We start from the raw sequence: 24972 nt of genomic DNA on the forward strand, positions 1-24972 counted from the left end.
AGAAAGGACTGGAAATGTATCTGGTGAATGAGACTGTCCAGAGATAAGAATGGTAAATGCTGAACAAATCCCAGGAGTTTTGGAAGAGCTCTAACCTCTCCTGATTCACAGCATACCTCTCTTATATATCCAATGATAACAAGGTCGGAAAACAAGGTTTTACCGTGCACCCGACACACTGAGCCCCTCCTTAGTGATCGCTGACTATGTTCTTGTCACAGCCACAGCAAAAGCCACAAGACTTATCAAATTTATGCCACTGCTTTCTTCCAGTAAGACCCATGCCCTGCGCTCCATTCACTATTCCAGCGCCACCAAGATTGTCTTGGCCTGTACCGAAAAGTTCTGGGAGAAGGACGGGATTCGAGGCGGGCCGTCAGTCACGGATCGCCCTTCCAGATTCATCTACTATCCCAACCACAACGTCTCTAATGGGGTGGGGGTGATTGTGGCTTCCTACACATGGAACGATGACGGTGAATTCTTTGTTCTCCTGAGTGACGAGAAGTGCATCGATGTGGTGCTGGACGACCTGGAAGAAATCCACAAGGTATCTAAGGGCTATCTCCAGTTTGTCTGTGATAAATACGTGATACAGAGATGGAACCTGGACAAACATTCCATGGGAGCGTATGCCTCATTCACCCCCTACCAGTTTGTTGACTATTCTGGGCCTTTGTTTCAGAATGAAGGAAGGAACCACTTTGCAGGAGAACACACAGCTCAGCCTCATGCCTGGATCGACACCGCTATGAAATCTGCTGTGAAAGCAGCAAAGAACATCCATGGGGCTAGTGATCTGTCATGGGGGCAACTTCAGCTGCAGAATCAGCAAGAACAACAGCAGGAGCAGGAAAGGGTTAACTGGGTTCATAAAGTTGAACTTTAATTGCTTCATGGATATTTAGGGAAAGCACAACTGCACTGGACACTGAGGGCTGGTCTATACTAAAGCTGTAATCGAGCTAAATTATGCTTCTTCAGTTATGTAAGGTGATGTGAGTTACTGAAGGCGACGTGAGTTAGGTCGACTTACAGCGGTTTCTACACCACACTGTGTCAATGGGGGATGGTCTCCCGCCGACATACCTTATGCTTCTCGAGGAGCTGGAGCACAGATGTCAATGGGAGAGTGCTCTGCTATCGACTTAGTGGGTCTTCACCGGACCCGCTAAATCGACACTGCTGCATTGATCGCAGCTGTGCCGATTTAGTCATAAGTATAGACATGCCCTGAGTAGGGAATTAGAAACTGCACTGCTAATCTCCTTCACTGGGACAGATCCTTAGCTGGTGTAAATTGGTCTATTTCCATTGAAGTCAATAGAGCTACACCAATCAACACCAGTACTGGATTTGGATTTTTTGGATTTGGATTTTTTATAAAGAGAAAAAAAATTGTTCTGTAGCATCCTATCAATAAAGGAATAGATGAAAATAATTCAATATTGCTTAATTTCAATGAATTGCTTTTATCTTGTTTATTAGTTGTAAACCATGATATTTTGCTATGGAATAGAGAAGGCTGAGAGAACAGCTTATTCTAAAACTAACTCCAATCAGTTACACTTTTCTAAACATGTTTCTGACAATGCAAATAAACAAAGCCAGGCATGTGCTGATGGTTTTAATCCTAGGCCATGACTAGACTAGAATTGTTGGTCATGTCATCACTCAGGTTGATTGACATGTTGGGTGCACTCACATGAGGCTGAATGCAAATGTAGATACCCCACAAATTCTTGCTGTTGGTCACGGGTTCAATTGAGGGCTCAGGAATCAGATCGGGAAGCAATATTTGTGTCACTGAACAAATGAGAGCAAATATTTTGCTCTAGGCAGGGCCCTCTGCGTGATGTCTTTTCAAAGAAAATGTGACTAAAACATTTTCAGATATTGCTGAAGTACATGAGGGTGAAATAAGCCATTTCTCTGCCACTGTGGGATTTGTTTTGAGGGTGTGTGTGACGTTGCACTCCATATGCTTTATGGAAATATGCTTATGAATAGGCCATAACTGGAATATGCTTTACGCTAAATACCACTTGTATGGTGTCATTAGAAAACTTGTAATCTACTAAGTGTGTTCATCCCATTTGTTTCCATGTATTGTTTCTATTTCTGGAGTTAGGAGAATAAGGGTAGGTCTACACTTACCGCGCGGGTCGACGTGGAGAGTTCGACTTCTCGGAGTTCGAACTATTGCGTCTAATCTAGACGCGGTAGTTCGAACTCCCTGCGCGCTCCGGTCGACTCTGGAACTCCACCACTGCAAACGGCGGTGGTGGAGTCGACCTTGGAGCCACGGACTTCGATACCGCGGCGTCTGGACGGGTGAGTAGTTCGAACTAGGGTACTTCGAATTCAGCTACGCTATTCACGTAGCTGAATTTGCATACCCTAGTTCGAGCCCCCTTCTTAGTGTAGACCAGGCCTAAGATATAAACCTGTATCATTGATGTAAACATATTAAGTGGATGCCATTAAGGGTGCTCCAGAAACAATATGTTGTAAATGGCCATAGTTACTTGAAAGCCTTCCTGTGTATGTGTGGGCCAGCCTATGGAAAATGGAGAGTAGGGGTCTTAAAGTGACATGTGACCATGTCACCTGATAATGAAATCCATCTTAAATCTGGTACTTTTCCATTTAGAACGAGGGGTGGGGACCCAAAGAGACAAAAGATTCCCATCTTGTGCCAAAGAGATAAAAGGGGGTGGAGCAGGACAAAGGCTGCCAGTCATGAAAAAAACCCTGCTTATCATCTGAGATGTCTGCTGGGACTAACAAGGACTGTACCAGGGGAGAGGATTTGGCCCTGACTAGGAAGGAGTCTAGTCTGTGAAAGATAACCTCGTTATCTCTAGCTTGCTTCTTGCTTGCATATATAAACCTGCCCCTGGAAATTTCCACTACTTGCATCCGACAAAGTGGGTATTCACCCACGAAAGCTCATGCTGCAAAACGTCAGTTAGTCTATAAGGTGCCACAGGATTCTTTGCTGCTTTTACAGATCCAGACTAACAGCTACCCCTCTGATACTAGTCTGTGAAAGAAGCTTATTGGAACATCTTTGAGGGTGGGATATTACCTGTCATCAGTTTCTTACTGTATTAGGCTTAGACTTGCGTGTTTTTGCTTTATTTTGCTTGGTGACTTACTTTGTTCCGTCTGTTATTACCTGAAACCACTTAAATCCTACTTTTTATACTTAATAAAATCACTTTTGTTTATTAGTAAACCCAGAGTAAGTGATTAATACCTGGGGGAGCAAACAGCTGTGTATCTCTCTCTATTAGTGTTATAGAGGGTGTACAATTCATGAATTTATCCTGTATAAGCTTTATACAGAGTAAAACGGATTTATCTTGGGTTCTGGCTCCCAGAAAGGCTGAACACTGGGTGCTGGAAAAGTCCCGGTTAACTGAGAAGTTCCTGGGCTGAGTGAATCTCAGTTTCAGTGAACTGCAGAGCGATATGGCCCAACCTCTGGGTGTGTGCTGGAGTCGATTGGTGTGTCTAACTCAGCAAGACAGGAGTAGAGAGGCTCTTGTTCTGGCAGGAGGCTTGTTCTCAGTGGTATCCCAGCTCATCGAATCATAGAATCATAGAATCTCAGGGTTGGAAGGGACCTCAGGAGGTCATCTAGTCCAACCCCCTGCTCAAAGCAGGACCAAACCCAACTAAACCATCCCAGCCAGGGCTTTGTCAAGCCTGACCTTAAAAACCTCTAAGGAAGGAGATTCCACTACCTACCTAGGTAACCCATTCCAGTTCTTCACCACCCTACTAGTGAAAAAGTTTTTCCTAATGTCCAACCTAAACCTCCCCCTCTGCAACTTGAGACCATTACTCCTTGTTCTGTCATCTTCTACCACTGAGAACAGTCTAGATCCATCCTCTTTGGAACCCCCTTTCAGGTAGTTGAAAGCAGCTATCAAATCCCCCCTCATTCTTCTCTTCTGCAGACTAAACAATCCCAGTTCCCTCAGCCTCTCCTCATAAGTCATGTGCTCCAGCCCCCTAATCATTTTTGTTGCCCTCCGCTGGACTCTCTCCAATTTATCCACATCCTTCTTGTAGTGTGGGGCCCAAAACTGGACACGGTACTCCAAATGAGGCCTCACCAGTGCTGAGTAGAGGGGAATGATCACATCCCTCGATCTGCTGAAAATGCCCCTACTTATACAACCCAAAATGCCATTAGCCTTCTTGGCAACAAGGGCACACTGTTGACTCATATTCAGCTTTTCGTCCACCGTAACCCCTAGGTCCTTTTCTGCAGAACTGCTGCCCAGCCATTCGGTCCCTAGTCTGTAGCAGTGCATGGGATTCTTCCGTCGTAAGTGCAGGACTCTGCACTTGTCCTTGTTGAACCTTATTTCTTTTGGCCCAATCCTCTAATTTGTCTAGGTCCCTCTGTATCCTATCCCTACCCTCCAGCGTATCAACCACTCCTCCCAGTGACAGTCTCGAGGGCAGTCTCGAGGGCAGTCTCTGTGATCGAACCCGTTACAGTGTGTTCATCCTGAAAATGGGCATGTGAATATTCTCATGGAATAGTACTTCACTCCAGGCATGATTCTACCACACTTCCTTATTTTATGTAATACCTAAGTCCTGGTCTGCTCTAGAAAATTAGGTCATCATAACTAAGTCACTCAGACATGTGAAAAATCCACACTCCTGATCGGCCTAGTTAAGCCAACCTATGTCCCCAAGTAGACAGCACCAGGGCGACTGAGGAATTCTTCTGTTGACCTAGTTACCACTTCTCAGGGAGGGCGTTTACCTACACCGATAGGAGAATCCCTCCCACAGGCGTAAATCGTGTCTACACAGAAGAGGTAAAGAGATTCCATTGTAGTGTTTCAAGTGCAGACAAGCCCTTTAGTTCTGATTAGCCCCATGAGGTACAAGAATGAGCAGTTACTTACATTGGACAATGAGATGTTCTGATAATGGGCTCTCTCTTCTTGAAGCTGTTCCATTTTAATTAAATATTAAGTGGGACAGAGAAAGAGTGAGAATCACTCTGTAAATGAGAATTTAGGGCACCCACCTGAGATGTGTGGGACCCCTCTTCAAACCTATTTTTCTCATCAGGCAGAAAGGGGAATTGAACTGGGGTTTTCCCATGCCCTGGGTGAGCGTGCTAACCACGGGGCTAAAAGTTAGGAAAAAGCTCTCCTCTAGCCCAGCCGAGCCGTTTTGTTTGGAGTTATGTGTGGTTGGAGCACACCTGTTGGGGTAGCTGGAGGAATGCCTATGTTCTTAGTGTTACTGGATTACACTGAGGCTTACATGGGAGAAAGGTATCTGAGCACCTATAGTGAGGCAGAAATCCACATCTCCAGAGGCCTCAAAAAATGCACTTAGGAAGCTTTCGGAGCAAATATTTTGGCGCTGCATTATTTTAGATGTCTCCAGGGCTGGGCAGCAGCTGACCACAGGTTTTATGGATCACAATAGTGCTTAAAACTGGGACCTAAACGTATAAATCTTGGTTTTTAAAGTGATCTATTGTGGCCACGGCATTTGAGACCCAGCCACATCCTGGGATGGCCAAGTGCTGCCCTCTGCCCATTACTACTCTGCCTCGGTGTCACTGAACTCCCATGAGGCCACTTCAGACTCAAAGTATTATGGTTGTTGGGTATGGCACCCTGTACCTCCAAGTAGCACCCTGAACCCCCATATTCACCACTGTCATACAATTACGATATGTTTTGTACAAAGTATGCCTTGTGATGTATCATTTTAAAAGACTTGATCTGTTTGACATTAATATCCTGTTGGATTGTATGTGACATTATGACGCATTGCTGAGTGTGTGTTACTGTAATATGTCGTGAGGTTGGGAACACCTACAAACAGCCTTTCAGGTTCAACAATGGAGTAGCCAGATGTGCTGGTGGCCCATTAAAGGGAATCCACTCTCCCAACAACCATCCCAGAAGACTTCTCAGAGACAGCATGTAGACAATGGAGACTGCTTGACCAATGGGAATGGACCCCCACGTTACAAGCATAGATTTTTCCAGCAAGCTGGAAGAAAACTATAAAAGAGGGGAAGTGACATCATGACTTGGCCTCACTGCCCCCACAACTCAACACCTGGAAACACGTCTGGAGGACAAAGACTTTAAACCAGGGGAGCATGGTCCCAGGCAGTTGCAGCCTCTGTATTGAAGATCTGTGACCTGTTTGTACCATCAGTCAGGGTGAGCTACTGCTTGATTCAAATCATGTTTAGTTTGTAGAACTCAGATTACAAATTTATTTTTGTTTCTTAGATAACCAACTTTAATCTCTACACTTGCTACTTATAATAATCCAAAATTGATCTTTCTGTAGTTAATAAATCTGTTTTCTATTTTACTTAAAACTGTGTATTTTGGTTGAAGTGCGTGGAAAATATCAGCTTGGGTTACAAAGGCTAGTGTGTGTCCGCTCTACATCGAGGGAGGGGTGGATGGATAATGAACTTACACTGGCCAGGCTTCTGACCAAGGCAAGAGAGTATAGTTCTGGGGTGCAAGATGGGGGTGCTGGAGCTTCCCTATTGTTGGTTCATGAGTGGCTGGGAGATCATCCATGTAACTCAGTTGGGTGTGTCCCTGCCTGTGGATGTCCATGTCATTGCAGCACCTGCCAGAGGTTTGTGGCATAGCAACATCTTCATAGTGTGAGAGGGAAACGCTCAAGGGTCCCACAGTCTTGGCTGCACTCCGGGAACCCTGTCACATTGGGCCTTTAGGGATTTTTTTAAAGAAAACTTCAACTTTTCCATGTTAAGTCCAATACTTTTCAAGGAAAATTGGTTAAACGGTAAAACCAATTTTCCATCAAAAAAACCCGTCTTGAGGGATCAGTTTGTACCAGTCCTATGCAGAAAGAGTCGGTTTTCTCAAAAAATGTGAGTTTTCATTGGGAATCTGAGCTATAGAAAAATTGTCACTTAATCTCCAAATTCGTCAGATTTCAGCAGTTCAGGGCTGAACAATTGTTGGGTTTGGGCTGAACCTTTTCAGTTTTTTGCAACGGAAAAGTTTTCAGTTCATGGCTTTTGGGCAAATCCAAATTTTCCATGGAAATCAAATCCATTTTCTGCCCAGCTACATCTGTAAACATTCAGTCTGGTGCTTCTTTTTCAAAATCAGCAGCTTGCTTGATAGTGCAATCTGTGCTAACATGCTTTAGCTCTCTCTTAGAAACAAAGCCAAAACCGCTAACAGACTTAGCTGTATAGCTCAAGCACTGATAATCTGTGTATTTTAGATCCAGAGATCGTGGGTTCAATCCCCACATGCCCCATTCAACTGTGCTATTACAGTAATGTGTGTGAATAAATAAAAAGCATGTGAAAAATCCATCTGGCTCCTGATTTATGCACAGAGGGATAGATCCATCTGACTGGAAGGGGGCAATTATACTGTGTGGTGGCTATAAAACATCCCAGAGCAATGACCTTCATAGCTGTACGTTTCCTGTGCAACAGGGGATTGATCTGCTGGGGGGGGGGATTACTGGAGAAGGAGATCTAAAGTGATCCTATGGGGAAAAAAAGGCTGTCTTTGTGGACTAGGCCTTGAGACCTGGCTCTGCTTCTGACTTCTTATGTGGCCTTCGGTGAGTCACTTCATCACTCCATGCCTCAGTTTCACCATGTGGGGGTGCTGATCTCTCCCTCAGTATGTTACCATCTGGGAGGCTGTCACGGATTTACAGGCTGTGCTCTGCCTGGAAGTTTTCCCAGTCTCTCTGGAAGTGCCCCCTTTATTGTGCTTCACTTTCCCACGGGCAAGCCACACAGCCCCGTGACTCCGACACTGGGCCTTGGGAATCCAGCACCCCCACATTCACACTGTGGCTCCCCAGTGGATCCAGTGAGTTCAGATGCCTGGTAAAGACTTCACCCCTTGAGGGAGAGATGCAGCCACCTTTCCAAATCAAGCTGACACTGACTAACCAACTGGGACACAGCATTTGAGGGCCATTAGGTTAGTCTGAGAAAGCCAAGCTCAGCTCGTTGTCTGTGCTGGCAGAATCACCTACCCCAAAGCTGCCTGGGCTTCCGCTCTCTCCATGCTGGGCAGTCCCATTTGTGTTTCCAGGAAAAGACACCTCAGATGTCTTTGCTTCTGTCTGTGCTGATTGCTTGGACTGCCAGTTGTTGAGTTAATCGTTGACTCTTCCATTGGCTCTCCATCCATATGGGGAAAGTTCTGGACAGTGCATTGCTATGGGGACTCAGACAGGTCCACGGCCTCTATGTCCCAAAGGGAAACTGAACCCCTTCGAAGCCAGTGGGGGAAACTGAGGCATGCACCTTTTTCATCTAAATGAGTTTCAACACTGGCACGCAGATGCTACAGTGACAGGGGCAGGCTAAAGCCCCTACACTGACAGACTGTGCCCCTCATCCTGATATCAGGGTGGCTGTAGGCTGCACCAGTTACTGGCTCGGATGAGTCCTTGTGTGACTTGAGGCACCTTCTGCAGCTGCAAAGAGCCCCTCAGGCCGGAAGCTCTGACCATCACCTTGTACCCACACGGCTGCAGGCCAGTGTCTCAGCTTCCTGTGAGGTCTCACACACCCCTCCCCACGGGGCTCCCTGCTGCATTGTCGCTGCCTCCTCTCTCTGAGGAACAATACCCGCGCTGATGGAGGACGAGGAGGGCTACACTGTGCTGAACCTGCGGCCCAAGGGGAGAGGCTCAGTGGTCCCGTCCTCGGACAGGATCCAAGGTATTGATTTCAAACCCCGCTTCTCACCTTCCGGCTCCCCGTCCCAGCAGCAGGAAGGGCACACAGCATGGCCGGGGCTGGGGTAGAGTCTGGGTTGGACCAGGGCAGGATTAGCTGTGCACACAGGAGGGAAAGATACGGGGCCTGATCCTTCAGCATCTGCACACACGACTGAGAGCGCCTGCGGGAGCTTTGCATCCCAGGATCTCCGAGGTGGGGGCAACAGGAAAATTGAGGCCCAGATGGGGGGAGCGTCTCGCCCATGGACATGCAGCAAATCAGTGGCACGGCTAAGAAAAGAACCCAGGAATCCTGTTTCCCAGAATCCCTTCCTTTCTTCTGCCAGCCCCGCATCCCACAGTCCTCATGGAGCTGAGACTGGAACCCCCAGGTCCCGACCTCCAGATCGAACCAACAGCCCCCACGTCCCGCCCACGGGAGGGGAGAGAAGCCAGGTGTAACACCCACTTCCCAGCTCTAACCCAATGCACCCCCCACCTCAGAGCCAGGGACCCCCCTCCTCTAACCCAATGCACCCACCCCTCCCCCACAGCCAGGGACCCCCCTCCCCAGCCCTCCCTTCCCCAATCCAATGCCCCCCGCCCCCCACCCCAGAGCCAGGGATCCCCCTGCCCCAATCCAACACATCCCACCCCCACCCCAGAGCCAGGGACCAACCCCCCCCCCGTTCTAACCACTAGACCCTACTCCCCTCCTAGAGCTAGGGAGAGAACCCAGGAGTCCGGGCTCCCAGCCCCCCGCCTAGGGCCGTATCAGGGCGGGGCGAGTGGACAGCAAAGCCTGGGGGGCGGAACCCGATCTGTGGCCGTGCCGCGGGTGGCGCCAAAACACCCCCAGCCCAGTCCCCCCCGCGGGCTGAGGCGTTGCCGGCACCTACCGGGTCTCATTGGGGGATGGAGGTAGGAGGAGCCGCCGACGCAGCCACGGGGAGGGGGCGGGGCTGCCGCCAGCCGGCGCCTCAGTCCCGGCCTCCGGCCCGGCGAGCAGCCTGCGCGCGCTTTTCCCCGAGGGCGGGGCGCGGGGGGCGAGGGGCGAGGAGCGCGCGGGCAGAGCGGCCGTTAACGGTCCGAGGGCGGCTCCGAACGTTCAGGGGGACGGGACCGTTCAGCCCCCCCGCTGCTGCGCCACCGGGGGGAGGGGTAACAACGGCCACCGCTCTCCTCGCTGGGGAGAGAACCCAGGAGTCCTGCCCCCCCCCAACCACTAGACCCGCTCCCCTCCCCTCGCTGGGGAGAGAACCCAGGAGTCCTGCCCCCCCCCAACCACTAGACCCCGCTCCCCTCCCCTCGCTGGGGAGAGAACCCAGGAGTCCTGGCCCCCAGTCTCCCCCTCCGCTCTAACCACTAGACCCCACCCCCCTCTCCTCGCTGGGGAGAGAACCAGGAGTCCTGCCCCCCCAACCACTAGACCCCACCGCCCTCCCCTCGTTGGGGAGAGAGCCCAGGAGTCTGACTCCTGCCCCCCCCCACCATAACCACCAGCCCCCGTTCCTCTCCCCTTCCCGGGGAGAGACCCGAGGAGTCCTGCCCCCCGCAACCACTAGACCCTGCTCCCCTCCCCTCGCTGGGGAGAGAACCCAGGAAGCCTGGCCCCCTCCGCTCTAACTACTAGACCCCACTCCCCTGCCTCGGTGGGGAGAGAACCCAGGAGTCCTGGTTCCCAGCCCCCCCCCCCCCGCTCTAACCACTAGACTCCCCTCCCGGAGCCGGGCACAGGACAGAGGGTTTCTCCTGAGCTCTTGCACCCCAGGGCTGTAGAATTTCACCCCTGATCCCTGCAGGGCTGGGAGTGACTGTCCGGCCCCAGGAGCGAATCCTGCTGAGCACACTGGTTCCCAGCCCAACATTTTTCATTTCCAAGAGCGTAAAACATCAGGAAACAGGTTTTCAGTGCTGAAAAATCCCTCTTGTTCCTAAGCTGCCCAGGCCAACCTGGCAAAGAAAATACCCCCAGGCTTTGGAAATGGAAATGGAAAAGGAAATTATAAGTCAAAATGGGTCACCACCGTGACCAATAGAACCACAAAAAGGCATTTTCATAACAAAAAAAAAAGGTTCGAAAACTGGAACATTTTGGGAAAAATCAACCTGTTTTCACACAAGTTCCGAGTTAAAGAAAAAAGTAGCAAAATGTAATTGAAAAATGTATGGATGAAAAGCTTTGACCCACTCTAAATCTGACTGTCAGTGGAGAGAAGAGAGGCAGACGAGTGCCTGGCCTCACTGGAAGCCTGGAGCTGTGTTGCCTTTTCAAATAATAATTAGTCTTGTGCTCGATTCGGATTGTGTTTTACCAACTGTCAACTCCAGGTCCTCCTCAGCACCCGCCATGGCACCGACTCGCTCAGTGGGTTGCCTGGGTTGTGATCATCGCTTTGCTGGCAGTTGTCATAGCGCTGGGGATTTGGGGTAAGTGCCAAAAACTGGGTGTTTATTTGTGTATTTGCATAAGTGTGTAGTATGGATTCTCTTGCTCCCCCATTGCAGAGTTCACTTCCATTGTAGACAAACAACCTGAAGTTGCTGACAGCTTGACTGAAACAGAAAGAGAGTGTGTGTGTGCACGTGGGTGTATAGATATATAGATATATTGATGAGTGTGTGAGAGAATAAATACATGATGTGTGTGTGTAGATAGATTAATAAGGATGTGAGGGGATAGGGTGTGTGTGAGAGAGAGAAGATAGATCCAGAGATACACTAGAACTGGATAAAAATTAGGGAAAATTTTATATATAATATATATATATATATATATATATATATATATATATATATATATATATATATATATATTAAAAACACCTTGGCACCCTCTTTTCAAAATTAAAAAAAACCCTCTAAATTCTGAAAATTCAAAATTTCAAACAATCTGTCTCCATGATCCTCCCCTGCATCACAGGGAATGTGGGTGAGGGACACAGACAGGAAGTGACAGGGGCATCAGACAGGCTGCACCCCTCACCTTGGTATCAGGTGGCAGCATTGAAGGGGGAGGGGCGCCCATCAGGGGCTGGGAGCGCTTTCATGACGGAACCAACTTCTGTAGCAGCAAAGAGCCCCTGACACCGGATGCTCTAGCTGCTGCCCAGACGTCCACACGGTTGCAGCCCAGCGTCTCAGCTTCCTGTGTGATCTCACCCCCCAGCCCACACGGCTCCTGGCCCCTCCTCTCGCTGGGGCACCACGCAGGACCACGAGGGCTACACTGTATTGAACTTTCAGCCCAAGAGGGAAGCTCAGGTGGCCCGTCCCCAGCCTGGAACTGAAGCTGTTCCTTGCCACCTCGAGGCACGCTGTGCCTCAGTTTCTCCACCTGTGCCATGGGGATAACAGTCCTGCCCTGCCTCACTCTTCCATTCTGGTGAAGGGGGATGGGAAACTTAGATATAAACACTGACTGGGTTTGCAAAGGGGCCCAATGGATTTAGGCACCAGCTCCCACAGATTTTCAATCCCAGCCAGTTTTTTATACCGTGGCCCTTTGGGGCTGCTTCAAAGCCCACTTGAGTCAGTGGTGATGGGGCTGAATGGGCTTTGGGCCAGGCACTATGTCTCCACAGGACTCTGCTGGTCCTTCCACCAACCGCCCGTAACTGACTGGTCGTCCTCACTCCCACTTACGCTGCTTTGCAGTTTCCCACTTGGTATCTGAGAAGGGACAGACCCCGGCAGCCCCTGGGAGCGACAGAGCCGGGAGCAGAGACCCCAGCACAGCAGAATGCAGCACCTGCCTAGAGCGTTTCCGATCCCAGCTGTGCCCCCCGGCCCTGCCCAGCCCAGCAGGTAACCCCAGCTTGTGTGTCTCTGAGACGCCCTCCACCCCTGGCACTGCCCGTGGAAACCCAGTTGCCGTCCCAGGCCATGGGGATCCTGCAGAGCAGGGACACGCCGCCCCCTGCTGGCTGCACCTCTCTAGCCACCAGCCCCTCGAATGTACCCGCCTTAACTGGGACTGGAACTGGGGCCTCTGCTGAGACTGTGTGGAGCAGCGACATCTAATGGCCATTCAGGGTAATATCCACCCATGAAGATTTTAATAATTAATACAAAGCTGTCTAATTATTTTCAGTGTGGAGGTGTCACATCCCATCCCATTAGTGAGCTTGTCTTATGGTGCCAACCCCTCCCATTCCCTGACATCTGGGCCCTATTTCCTCTCCCATTGTCCCACACCTGACTCCTATCTCCCCATCCATTCCCCATCACCGCTGGGTCCCAGCCTTCCCTCCTGTTCCCAGTTTAACACCCCCTCTTCCCCCCAGTTACTGCAAGATACCTGTAGGCCACTCTGGCAGTGTAAAGGGGCCTTAAAGTGGGTCCATAGGCCCCTGACAATCTCCCCTGTCCTGGGGGAGGGGGTCTCTCCGGCTGGTCTGGAGCTAAGGTAAGGGCCCTGCACTCCTTTCCTCCCCAGGGCCCATGTGGGAGCAATGGATAAGGGAGAGCAGCCCCAAGGCTGCTCTAACTGACACCAAGAGCCAGGCAGGGCCCATTCTAGCCCCAGATTTCAGGGAGCACAAAGGGGATTCAAAACCATTTTAACCCCATCCCTGCCCCAGTTGCAGGAAGGGAGTATCTGGGAACGAGGCCCAGAGGGCTGAGAGCATTAATGATGCTTGTCTCTGTCCAGGGGGCTCCAGGTGCAAACTCTGCCCCACGGACTGGCGGCTGGACGGGAACAAGTGCTACTGGGTCTCCAGAGAAAATAAAATATGGAGCGAGAGCCGCGCCGACTGCTCAGCGAGGGGCTCCCAGCTGCTGGTGATCCGGGACCCTGAGGAACTGGTAAAGGGGATGATACCTTCCTGCTGGAGCTGCCCCTGCAGGGCTGGGCCCTGGGTGCAGAGTTCAAGGGGTTTGTTAGATACACTTTAAGGCTGGGAGTTTCACAGCTGCTATGGGGATTTGGACACCTTGTTCCCATTAATTGTTAATAACAGGGTGTTCAATCCCCCTAGGTGGCTTTGACAATCCCAGCCTAAATCACTAGCCCCAGGATCAGGGTGGGGGGACAAAGGCTGCTTTAAGCCAAAATAACATAGTATAATCTGGCCAGTTTCAAATATTTTGGTAATTTATTTCAAAATACCTGTCAGCAAGTATGTCTATAACAATAGAGACACACACAAAATTTCTCCCAGGAGTAGAGAGTTAAACAAACCCCTTGTGATGGGTCCCCCACCCCCCTCGAGGTGCCACCTGGAACTAGGGTACCATTGAGCCCACTTGACCCACCAGCCTGGGCATCCTCGACACTGCACTGCTGTGACAGGCCTTTCCCAGGCTTCAGACTGCCCTTTACCAGCACACATACAGATTGGGACACTCCCAGATGCGGCTTCACACACAGCTGCTGAGATCAGTTCTGCATGGGACGGCTCAGCTAAGGAACTGCCCAGTTACTCAAGTGCACCCCCCTTTGTGGGGTAAACTGAAAATTATACCGTCTTGCACTGCACCGAGAACGGCACAGCATAAGCTAATGATTTTCACCCCCTCCCTCCATGTGTAAAGGAACATACACAACTTTCTGCCCCAAGTTATGATTTCCACCCACTGGTTTTAGACAAAACAAAAGCAAGTTTATTAACTACAAAAGATAGATGTTAAGTGACTATAAGCAGGGCCGGTGCAACCATTTAGGCGACCTAGGCGGTCGCCTAGGACACTAGGATTTGGGGGACGCCATTTTCTTCGGCAGCGACCGCAGAGGCCGGATCTTCAGCTGCCCCGGTCGCCGCCAGCATTTAGGCGGAGGGAGCTGCCGCAAGGGGGCGCCTCAGGGCGGATGCGGGGGAGGGCGCAAGGTGGAAGTTTCGCCTAGGGTGCGAAACATCCTTGCACCGGCCCTGACTATAAGGGGTAGCAAACAGATCAAAGCAGATTGCCTAGCAAATAAAACAAAACACAATCTAAGCTTAATGTACTAAAGAAATTGGAAATGAGTAGCAAATTCTCACCCTAATTGTTGATTTAGGCAGCTTGCAGAGATCTGGCGGACAAGCTGCACTTGCAGCTTAAAACCCCAGCTGTTCCTTTCACAGGCTAGAAATCCCATTAATTTTTGCGCAAATTCTGCATTGCTCAGTGGCACAGAATTCCCCCAGGGGTAAGAGAGTGTTATAATCACCAGCTGCCTGTCACTCCCTCACTGCAGGAGTTCATAAAGGACCTGACACAAGGCACATCTCTGTTCTGGATCGGACTGTCCATCCCTTCCCTGGAGAAGGCCTGGACCTGGGCGGACGGCTCCCAGCTGGATCAGACCCAGTGAGTGATTCACTTTCCCTCCCCTCTTTGGGCAGAAGGGGCCATGAGAAATGTGGGGAGGAGAAGGGATGCTTGGGGGGAAGGTCAGAAGTTTGGGGATTGTGTGATCAGTGTAAGGTGATGATGAGACTCCCCACAAAGGAGGGTGTCATAGGTTTATTCCCCACTTTGAACTTTAGCGTCCAAAAGATGAGAACCTGCATGTACCCTTCTAAGCTTAAATCCTAGCTTAGATCTGATAGCGCTGCCACCAACCAAAAATATAGTGTTTTGGTACACTTTCTGTTCCTCCCAAACCTTCCCTGGGAAATCCTTGGGTCTTAACACAAAGGGAAATAAACCATTCCCCCACCTTTCCCCCACTTTCCCTCCCTCGGTCGTCTGGAGAGACCAACTTGATTCAAACTCCTTGAATCTAAAACAAAGAGGGATTCAGCTTCCCCCCTCCTCTCTTCCCCCCACCTGTCCCTGGTGAGTCAAACTAATCCCTTGGGGTCTCAAACAAGGGGGAAAAAATCAATCAGGTTCTTAAAAAGAAAAGATTTTATGAAAAGAAAGAAAAGAAAGTAAACACTATCTCTGTAACACCAGGATGAAAAATATTACAGGGACTAGCCTAAAAACTAGAGGGACTCCTCTCCCCCCCTCCCCCCAGCATAAACACAGGTAACAGCAAACAGAAATAAAATATTGTTCCAGCAAACACACATTTGCAAATACAGAAAGTAACCAAAGACTAATCCCCCTTTTTAACTAATACTCACTATATTGAATAGAAGAGACTATTTCAGGAAGCTTGGAGAGCCTGGATGTGCGTCTGGCTTCTTTTAATCCCAAGAGAGAATGGAACACAACACAAAAAGCACAAACAAAGACTTCCCTCCACCGAGATTTTAAAGTGTCTTGTCCCCTGATTGGTCCTCTGGTCAGGTGTTAGCCAGGTTCACTGACTATCTGTTTATGACAGAGGGTGTGGAGTGAGAAGAGCAAAGGGGCAAGGCCAGAGCCCTGGGGATCCCTTGGAGAGTGGGGTAGGGGAGGAGGGGAAGACACAGAGCAGCCAGAGAGGCAGGAGGGAACCAGGATGGACAGCATCCGCACAGCCCAGTGAGGAGGGGACGCGGAGCAGAAGAAGACAGGTTCTAATGCAGCAGGGCAGATGAGGCTGGAGCAGGTCCCTGGGGTCTGGGCAGGGAGAGGCTGTTAGAGACCCTGGCCAGGGCCCTGACAGTGGTGTATAAGGGGCAGCCCCCAGGGCAGAGCTGGAGGAGAGGAGTCATGGATCCTGTTAGAAGGAGGAAGAGCTGCTACCGACTGACTGTGATGGACCCACACGCGCTGACAGGGGTCCTCTCCTTTGTCCTGCAGGTTCCCGGTGTCAGGCCCGGCTGAGGGGAACAGCTGTGGGGCGGTGAAGGGGAATCAGATTCATTCTGACACCTGCAGCTCTGCATTTCAGTCAATTTGCCAGCAAGATGCCGTCCCGCTCTGAACAAGATACAAAGGAGACCTCAGAGTGCGGCACTGTTAGCCCCATGTCTCACCTGGGGAAACCGACACTGACCTGCCCAAGATTACAGAGTTGGTGGTAAAGTGGGACATGGAACCCAGGACCCCTGACTCCCAGCCCCCATTCCTCTAACCCACTAGCCCCTCCACCTCTCCCTCTCCCAGAGCTGGGAATAGAACCCAGGTATCCTGACTCCCAGTCCTACCTCAGCCTAGAGAAGAGCGATTCCAGGCTCTGGCTTCACATATTCCAGCAGGGGCTGGAGAGCGCTGCAGGGGGTTGGGCTTGGGGCCGTAGAGTATCAGGCTCTGCACAGCCAGAGGGAAATGTATCCCTCACCCCGCAGGACCAGGAGAGAAGAGTCTGCCCTGGGTCATGTAAATCAGCAAAGATCCAGTGGCCGAGCTGGGCCCAGTGACTCCAACTTCCTGGTGTCCCAGAGTTCAGACTCCTGCCGGAGCCTGAACAGCTGCACTGCAATTAAACAGCCCCTTAGCCCAAGGCCACATCAGCTGACCCAGGCCAGCCACAGGTGTCTAACTGCAGTGTAGGCACCCTTTGTGGTTCAGCTTCTCCATCTGTGAAATGGGGTAATGAGACAGAAAAGCTCTAGATCAGAGCTAGGGATCAGCAGGGGTCATTTGGGGCCCTAAGTAGGAACATTACTCCCCCTCAATACTACCACAAGTTCTTATAATAAAAAGTGAATAGGGGCCCCCTTGAGCTGCTCGGGCCCCTAGGCAATTGCTTAGTCTGCTTATGCCTATTGCTGGCTATCATCACACAGAGAGTAAAGATTTCTGTTGAACTGTGCAAAAGCTGAGTGTGTTTATTGTTGATGGGCCACAGATCAGCTAGAACCCTGGCTTGGGATTCAGGGCACCTGGGTTTATTCCTGGATCTGACCTGTTCTGTGACTTTTGACAAATCACTTGCCCTCCCTGTGCCTGAGTTTCCTCTCCCAGACTTTGTCGGTCTAGTTCAGGGGTCTCAAACACGCAGCGAGGTTATTTTCTGCGGCCCGTGAGCTCCTCGCGGCCCTCCCCCAGTGTTTACCTAAAGCGGGTCTGGCCCGACACGCACTGGGAGCAGGGCAGGCTCCCTGCCTGCCTGCCCTGCCCCCACGCCACTCCAAGAAGCCAACAGAACCTGGGGGAGGAGAGGCACAGAGGTGGGTGTTGCTCAGGGGCGGCTCTAGACATTTTGCCACCCCAAGCACGGCGGCAGGCCACGGGGGGCGCTTTGCCGGTCGCCAGTCCCGCGAGACCAGCGGACCCTCTGCAGGCACGCCTGCGGGAGGTCCACTGGAGCCGCCTGCCGCCCTCCCGGCAACCGGCAGAGCGTCCCCCCGTGGCGTGCGGCCCCAAGCACGCGCTTGGGGTGCTGGGGCCTGGAGCCACCCCTGGTGTTGCTGTTGCTTCAGGCACCGCCCCCAGCATCTCCCATTGGCCAAGAACGGGGAACCGTGGCCACTGGGAACTGCTGGGGGCAGTTCCTGAAGCAACAGCAACACCCCCGCCCCCGCACCTCTCCTCTCCCATGTTCCAGCTACTTCCTGGAGTGGGGCAGGGGCAGGGCAGGTAGGTAGGAAGCCTGCCCTGCCCCTGGTGCGTGCCGGGTCAGATCCCGCCCCCCGAACCCCGCCTGGAGTTGAACCCCCTGCCCTGAGCCCCTTGCTGCACCCTGCACCCTGACTCCCTGCCGCACCCCGACCCACTGCCCTGAGCCCCCTTCTGCACCCCACACCCATTCTGCACCCCAATCCACTGCCCTGAGCCACCTGCTGCACCCGACTCCCTGCCCTGAACCCCCTGACGCACCCTGCACCCCTACCCACTGCCCTGAGCCCCCTGCCGCACCTCTCCTGTGCCCCAATCCCCTGCCCCACCCCTCATCCCAACTCCCTGCCCTCACCCCCTGGGGGCAGGGAGGGGGTGGAGTTGGGGTGAGGATTTCAGGGAAGGGGTTGGAATGGGGGCAGGGAAGGGGTGGGAAGAGGCGGGGCAGGGGGCAGAGCCTCATGGAAGGGGTGGAGTGAGGGTGGGACCAAGGGCAGTGGAGGGGAGGTGTCAGTAATGCGGCCCTTGGGCCAATGTACTAGTCTTCATGTGGCCCTCGTGGTCATTTGAGTTTGAGACCCCTGGTCTAGTTAGACTGTGAACTCCTTGGGGCAGGGACTGTCTCTCCCTGTGTGTCTGGGCAGCACCCAACACAACGGGGCCCTGATCTCAGCTGGGGCAGGGCCTGTCTCTCCCTGTGTGTCTGTGCAGCACCCAGCACAATGGGGCCCTGATCTCAGCTGGGGCTTCTGACTGCTGATGTGATACAAATAATCTTTGCATCTTCCTGATGTTTAGCTCAGGGGTTAGGGCGCGTGTGTCACTGTTCGCAGTTTGTCCGATCAGGAATTGTTCCTGGGGATTGCGCCTGGCCAGCTTGAGACCAGCCCGGCTCTTTGATCTCACCCACATTCCAGTGGGCTCGTTACAGACCCGTTCTTCCCTTCGTCCTAGCACGTCCCAGCAATCTGCTCCTGTCCATGGCGTCTCTTCACGATCCCACAGCGCTCAGCAGGGCCTGCACAACAGCCCTTCTCACTGTACCGCAGAGTTCATGCGTCCTTGCCCCAGGCTGCAGGGTTCACAGCACCTCCCGATGGCCCCAGCTGGTACGATGGCCTCTAGCCACAGCCCGGGCCAGGCTCCTGCGCTGGGCCCCTGACAGGAGGGACACAGCAGCTTGGCTGCTCCCCTGCTGATTTCCAAGTCAGAAGGTTCCTGTCTCTGTGCCAGAGAGTGAGCTGGGGGCTGCTGGCCAATCCGCACCCTCACCCCAGTCCCCAATGGGCCAATGGGGGCCAGAGGCTCCAAGGGGAGGAGCTACCTGATGTCCTTCAGCGAGCGTCTCTCTTCCTTGCTGCTGGGCTGTCCCCCTTCGCCAGCCCCGTCCAGTCCCCCACGCGCTGAGGCAGCTTGGGCCAGCCCCACTGGAAGGACAAGGCCCGAGTCATCCAGGGTCAGTCACTGTGCTCTGCCTGCTGGTTTCTCCGCTGGTTTGCTGCAGATCCAGTGTCCCTCCCTGGAGCAGCCTGAACTGGCAAGATCCTTGTGATTCAGAAAAGCACATGGTCCTTCTCCCGCTATTATAAACCTGCAACAGCAACAAATAATAAAAACCCAACACAACTGTTAGAGCAGCTTCAACTAGCCGTGAAAATCCAGCCCCGAGCGATTCACCCCAGGTCACACGGCAAATCTATGGCAGAGCCAGGCACTGAACCCTGATTTCCCAAGTCAGCCCCGGGCCTTAACCACAAGGCCAGTGTCCTGTTTTACATGTGAGCAGCAGCATTTACAGAGTTAATTGAACTAAAAGGGACCCACCAGTTCTTGAATTCGGTGCCATTGGTCCACACCCAGGGCTTGTCCAGTTCCCTCTGGAGGCCAATCCAGTGGTCAGAGGGTCCTTTATAGCGCATCAGGAAATCCTTTTTTAAAAAGTAACAGCAAATACACGTTACACATCTCCGTGTCTGGGATCTCTACAACCTACACTGGGTTCTCTGGGCTGCTACACAGGGCGCTGGGCAGGTGGTCCAGGCTGGGAATTCTACACCAAGAAATGACATCCCCAACTCAGAGGCAGCAGCCGTCCGCTCCATGAGCTATGGGTTGGTCAGCCCATGCAGGGACATGGTGCTAAGACTAGTCTAGTGTATTTCGTGGAGCTGGCTGAAGATTTTCCAACCAAATGTTTCTGTGACAGAAAATGTGTTTCCTGCAAAGATGAATTTTTCCTAAGTTTAATTTTGATTTCATGGAAAAGTTTCTATTTTCCATTGAGCAATGATTTTGTTTGGGGTCAGTTTGACATTAATCTGTAGGCAGCTGAGTTACCAAGGTGCCTCATGGGAGTTATCGTTTATGCCTCATACCTCCATTCTCCACTCTGAGTTGGGTTCCCCCAGACTACATCTCCTATAATGCACCGGGGTTTCCCTATTGGCTGAGCCACTGTGGGGCATCATGGGAGATGTAGTCCAACCTGGGTTCTCAGCACACAGAAGGGGGCAGAAGGCCCCCAAACTACAACTCCCCTGGAGCAGAGGGTCGGCACATTAGCCCCACACTGCTCCGGCTCAACCCCCAGTGAACGGGGAGGATGGAGAGTGGGTGGAGCTCTCTGCACTCTGGCTATTCTGGGATGTGAGAAGTTGCCCTAAATTCAAGCAGCATCTGGAGCCCTGCCAGCCCCAGGACAAGCCCAGCATAAAGCCGCCTTTGCCACCCCCACCCAGTGCAGCCCAGAATCTGGGTCTCACCATTTCCTGCTGGGTGTCAATCACTGCCAGGGAGGCACCGAGGACAGAGCAGTTGCTCTGGCTGTGGGTCCAGTTCCCTTCAGCCTGTGAGAAATAGTAACACTTCCCCAGGTGCCCGATCCAGCTGTCTGGGCAGGCAGCCACTGGACAGGCAGCACCAGCTGGACACGGCTCAGGTTTCTTTGCTGGAGATGAGAAAGTAACAGGGTGAGAGATCTGCCCGTCACCCTCTGTAGCCATGGCAACAAGCCCCGGTGACACCACACCATGGAACCCCACACCCCCTCCACACCATGGGAAGCTGCGCTTGTGCCTGGGCACGTTCCCCTGCACAACAGAGAGAGGCCAGCGCCACCCACCAGCTCCCCACAGTGACGCCAGCTGTGAATTCGTGGTCTTGCTTCCAGCCCTGGGCTCCTTTGCTGGGGTCCCCATTTTTGGCCCCTGCAGGTACCTGCAGGCACAGACTGGGACGCTGTGTGGAATATGTGGAACACTTAGTGATGTTATTGATATCTATATTATCAAATGGCAACCGAGCTGGCCAGACAGGCCGTGTGAGGGAGCTGCGAAAATGTTATGATTTGCCAAGCATGATAACCTTCTTTATATGTTTATATCACTTTTGTGCTATGAGTTATAGATGTGTAGGGTATAGCTGTGCTGTGTTTCTGGGTGACACCCCCAGACAGATTGGCATCGGCACAGCCCAGCCTGCTCAGTGGCCCGTCCAGGGTCATCAGCTGTACAATGAACCCATGGAAAGGAGACAGGGGCTATGCCTTGAGTCAGCAAGACATGTAGGGGCAGGCCGGTGGACAGAGAACGCTACAGCTTTTCCATGCCATGTGCTGTGAGCTTGTGTTTGGGACACAGGAAGTACTAGACACATGGCAAAAGACTATAAAAAGCAGCTGCATCATCTCCATTTTGTCTTCAGTCCTGCTTTTTACCTCTGAAGCAACTTTTCTACAAAAGAAGCTATGAACAAAGGACTGAATGACCCATCCAAGCTGGTGATGTTCCAGAGAGACTTTCAAGCCAGCAAACTCACCAATATGGCTAAAAACCTGATATATGGACTTTGAATATCTGACTGCTTGGCCATTTAATAATTCTCTTTTCTTTTCCTTTCTTCTATAATAGACCTTTAGTTTTATACACTAAAGGACTGGCTGGCAGCGTGGTAATACTGGCCTGGTAATGTGACTGGCCCTTTGGGGTCAGAAGAACATTTTGTACAGTGAGCAGAGTATTTAAATAACTTCTCACTGTACTGGACAAAGGTGCTGACTGGGAGCCAGAGAACTGGAATGCAATAGAGGGGGCTGGCTGATTTCTTTTTTAACTTCTTGATAACCAGTGTGGGGTCAGAAGCACAGTTTGTGACTGGCTGGGGCGTCTAACTTCAGAGTTACCCACCAGTCTTGGGAGTGTCTGCTCTCCCTTTTGCAAACTGCCCTGAGTTTGGGTATTTTCAGTGAGGGCTGCCATGTACCCTATGCCACACAGATGCAGTCATTGGACACCTGATTGCACCTGCACATCAGGCGCATTGACATCTGAATGGCCAGGCTGGTCTGTGGGGGGAGCAATACCAGGGCAATGGACTGTGGGCACAAAACTGTGCTCTCAAAAAGGCCAGAGGGTGAGGCCACTTACGACCAACCATTAAGATTATAAACAGCCACTAGGTGGCGCTTTTACCCCCATGCACCTACAGATGAGATGCTAGGTACAGGATAGGAACACCGCCGATGATGCAACCAGCCACCAGGTGGTGCTGTTCTCTCTCTGTTTGAATATACCAGAGGAGGGCGAAAGCCCCTCTGGATCCATTCACTGAGGAGGGGCAGGGGGGCTTTCAGGACCGCTTGGCTCCTGGTTTCTGTGAAGCCGGCCAGCTCAGCAAGAGACTGGACTTGCGGGAGAAGCAGCTTTATTAGACAGAAATGGCGAGTGTAGACCCAGGTTCACATTTTATTACTTGGTTTTGTGTTGTTACCATTTCTTTCCATCCCACGCTCTAATTTCTGATTAAATCTTTATTCTTTCCTGAACAAACATCCTCTTGTTTATTAGCCGCGCTCACAAGGGCTGGGTGAGATACAGGACCGGCAGTTTATGGTCAAACTGGTAAATGGGGCAGTCTGTCCCTTTAGGGGCAGCGGATCTGGGATTTCTGTGAGGAACCGCTGTCAGGGCTGGATGTCACAGGGGAGCGCTGCAAAGGGACGCAGGGACTGGGGTGCAGCTATTGTTACCTGCAGGGCAAAGCCAGGGCTGGCCTAGCCGGGAGGAGAGGGCTTGTGAGGCTGACAGGCTGGTGGGGTCAGGGAGCCGACAGCCAGCCAGGTGCAGGTACAGATCCCTCCTGCTGGAGGAAGGGGGGTAACATGGTGACTCACAGCCCTGGGTAACCAGGTGTGTTTGGGTAACAGGGCAGAGTAAACCAATAGCCGGTGGGAGCTGGACACTGGGGGCGGGGGAGACCCCACAGAAACGCCACGGGCTCAGCAGAGTCTGATGTGACTGTTGAAGCAGGGGTGGGCTGTGGGGGGAGGGAAGAGAAGTTGGGGGGATTGTGATGTTTCCACACTGAGTGGAAGCTGCAGAGACAGGGTCAGTGCGGGCGCCACACTCACCTGACACGGCGATGAGGGCGATGAGGAGGATGAGGATGACCAGTACAAGACTGAGAACCAGGCTCCGAACTGCCCAGCGATGTGCCCTTGGTTTCAACCCAGACAGCAAACCTGTAATAGGAAAAGCCATTAACCCTTGCACGGCTGCCAGAGCAGGGAGGGCCGGGCCCTTCACTGATTAACTGCATCAGCTGGAGCTGGTTTAAAAACAGGGGCTATTTTGCAAATAGAGAAATATACAGAGCAGGCAGTGAAAATTTTCATTCCAAATTGGGGGGAGGGGAAAGTCCTTTCAACTTAAAAAAAAAATCAGAAAAACTTGGGTTTCAATTGGCGGTTTTCAGGGTTTTCCCCTGCACCTTCAAACTGTTCTCAGTTAAAAGGGGAGAGGTGCGGGGGAGGGGGGCAGCACACCGCAACATTTTAAATAAAAATTGGATTCTTTTCCTACTTCAAACACAAATTCCCCCCCCCCCCAACAAAAACCTGCTCATTAGAAATGAAGATTGTCATTGTTTCCATTTGAAACTCGGAAAACTTCTGAGCAAAAAGAGTTGTGGGGGGAAATCTGCCTTGTTCAAAAAAGCATTTCCCACCCAGAAGGCGTTGGTGGAAAGTTGACCAGCCTGTCTAGCGCGGACGGAGGAAGTGGGGTGAATACGCAGGGACTGAGCAGGGCAGAGATCGGGTGCAGTACATTGAAGGTCGTGGCTGACTTAAGTGTCTTTCACATGGACCAGCCACTAGAGGGAGCGAAAGGCCCTCGCTGAGTTAATGCGGGTTGGACAGGAGAAGGGTAAGACGACCCCACAGAGGCAGCTGTACCTGTAGGGCAGATTGTGCTGCTTTCTCCAGCCTGGGGGGGGATGGGCAGCCAAATTGTTCCGTTCTGTGTCATTGGGGTTTCCTGGGAACCCAGGTCTGGCTCTGGCTCCTGAGCAGGAGACGACTCGTCCTGCATCTTTTCTCTCTCTGAAAGACTCACGGACTCCGAACCGGGAGACTCATTCCTCTGAACCACCTGTCTGCAGCCACCAGTCATTGAGGCCTGTTCACGGTGGGGCCGGCAGAGCCCTTCGTAAGGACAGTTTCAAAGCAGCTCACTGGATTACAGCTCAGGTGCAGTTTGGCTACATGGGGTGATCAGGAAAAACCCCTTTCAAATATAATTTGATGATGAGTTTTGCCCGAATACCCCAACCAGCCAGGCTGGGTCTGAGCTGTGTTCGATTGAACTGTTTAAAAGCTTCCCTTGGCACTGCTTTGATCCCCAGGGTCAACCAGGCCTTAGCAGGCGCTGCCCAAATCAACTCCAGGTCGCTGGATCATCCTTGTTCTGTTTCCTTTCACTGCTGTCCTATCCCGTGGGGTCTGGGTTCGAGGCTTTGCCTGTGGAGAGAATCGTCGGGTTACTCGGGCTGGCTCCTGTCGGTGTTTATCTGCCCAGCCAC

At 51.9% G+C, this 24972-nt stretch overlaps 2 protein-coding genes across 2 annotated transcripts; one reads left to right on the plus strand and one right to left on the minus strand.

Annotated features, from left to right (window-relative positions):
* Positions 1-8667: 8667 nt before the first annotated feature.
* On the plus strand, positions 8668-17512 carry LOC123346035 (killer cell lectin-like receptor subfamily F member 1). The gene is made up of 6 exons (XM_044983234.1): positions 8668-8752; positions 11083-11181; positions 12409-12558; positions 13406-13560; positions 14933-15045; positions 16414-17512. The coding sequence occupies exons 1-6, from the start codon at positions 8668-8670 to the stop codon at positions 16535-16537; spliced, it is 726 nt and encodes a 241-aa protein (XP_044839169.1). The 3' UTR covers positions 16538-17512.
* Positions 17513-18740: 1228 nt separating this feature from the next.
* Positions 18741-24624, minus strand: LOC123346015 (C-type lectin domain family 2 member D-like). Its single transcript, XM_044983205.1, has 5 exons — positions 24347-24624; positions 23522-23632; positions 20877-21061; positions 19939-20042; positions 18741-19705 (listed from the first exon to the last, which is right to left on the minus strand). Exons 1-5 carry the CDS (start codon positions 24561-24563, stop codon positions 19576-19578), a joined length of 747 nt encoding a protein of 248 aa, XP_044839140.1. The 5' UTR covers positions 24564-24624; the 3' UTR covers positions 18741-19575.
* Between the last annotated feature and the right edge of the window lie 348 nt (positions 24625-24972).

This window comes from Mauremys mutica, chromosome 12, assembly GCF_020497125.1.
Source record: "Mauremys mutica isolate MM-2020 ecotype Southern chromosome 12, ASM2049712v1, whole genome shotgun sequence".
NCBI classification, from domain to species: domain Eukaryota; kingdom Metazoa; phylum Chordata; order Testudines; family Geoemydidae; genus Mauremys; species Mauremys mutica.

What these genes read in the sequence shown, in the direction of transcription:
- LOC123346035 (XM_044983234.1), top strand. Translation starts at nt 8,668, where the DNA reads ATGGAGGACGAGGAGGGCTACACTGTGCTGAACCTGCGGCCCAAGGGG. An exon ending in GGCCCTGCCCAGCCCAGCAG is followed by an intron (nt 12,559 to 13,405) that starts GTAACCCCAGCT and finishes GTCTCTGTCCAG; the next exon opens with GGGGCTCCAGGTGCAAACTC. An exon ending in TCCGGGACCCTGAGGAACTG is followed by an intron (nt 13,561 to 14,932) that starts GTAAAGGGGATG and finishes CCCTCACTGCAG; the next exon opens with GAGTTCATAAAGGACCTGAC.
- LOC123346015 (XM_044983205.1), bottom strand. Translation starts at nt 24,563, where the DNA reads ATGACTGGTGGCTGCAGACAGGTGGTTCAGAGGAATGAGTCTCCCGGT. An exon ending in TTGACACCCAGCAGGAAATG is followed by an intron (nt 20,043 to 20,876) that starts GTGAGACCCAGA and finishes TTTTTAAAAAAG; the next exon opens with GATTTCCTGATGCGCTATAA. An exon ending in GGCACCGAATTCAAGAACTG is followed by an intron (nt 19,706 to 19,938) that starts GTGGGTCCCTTT and finishes TTGCTGTTGCAG; the next exon opens with GTTTATAATAGCGGGAGAAG.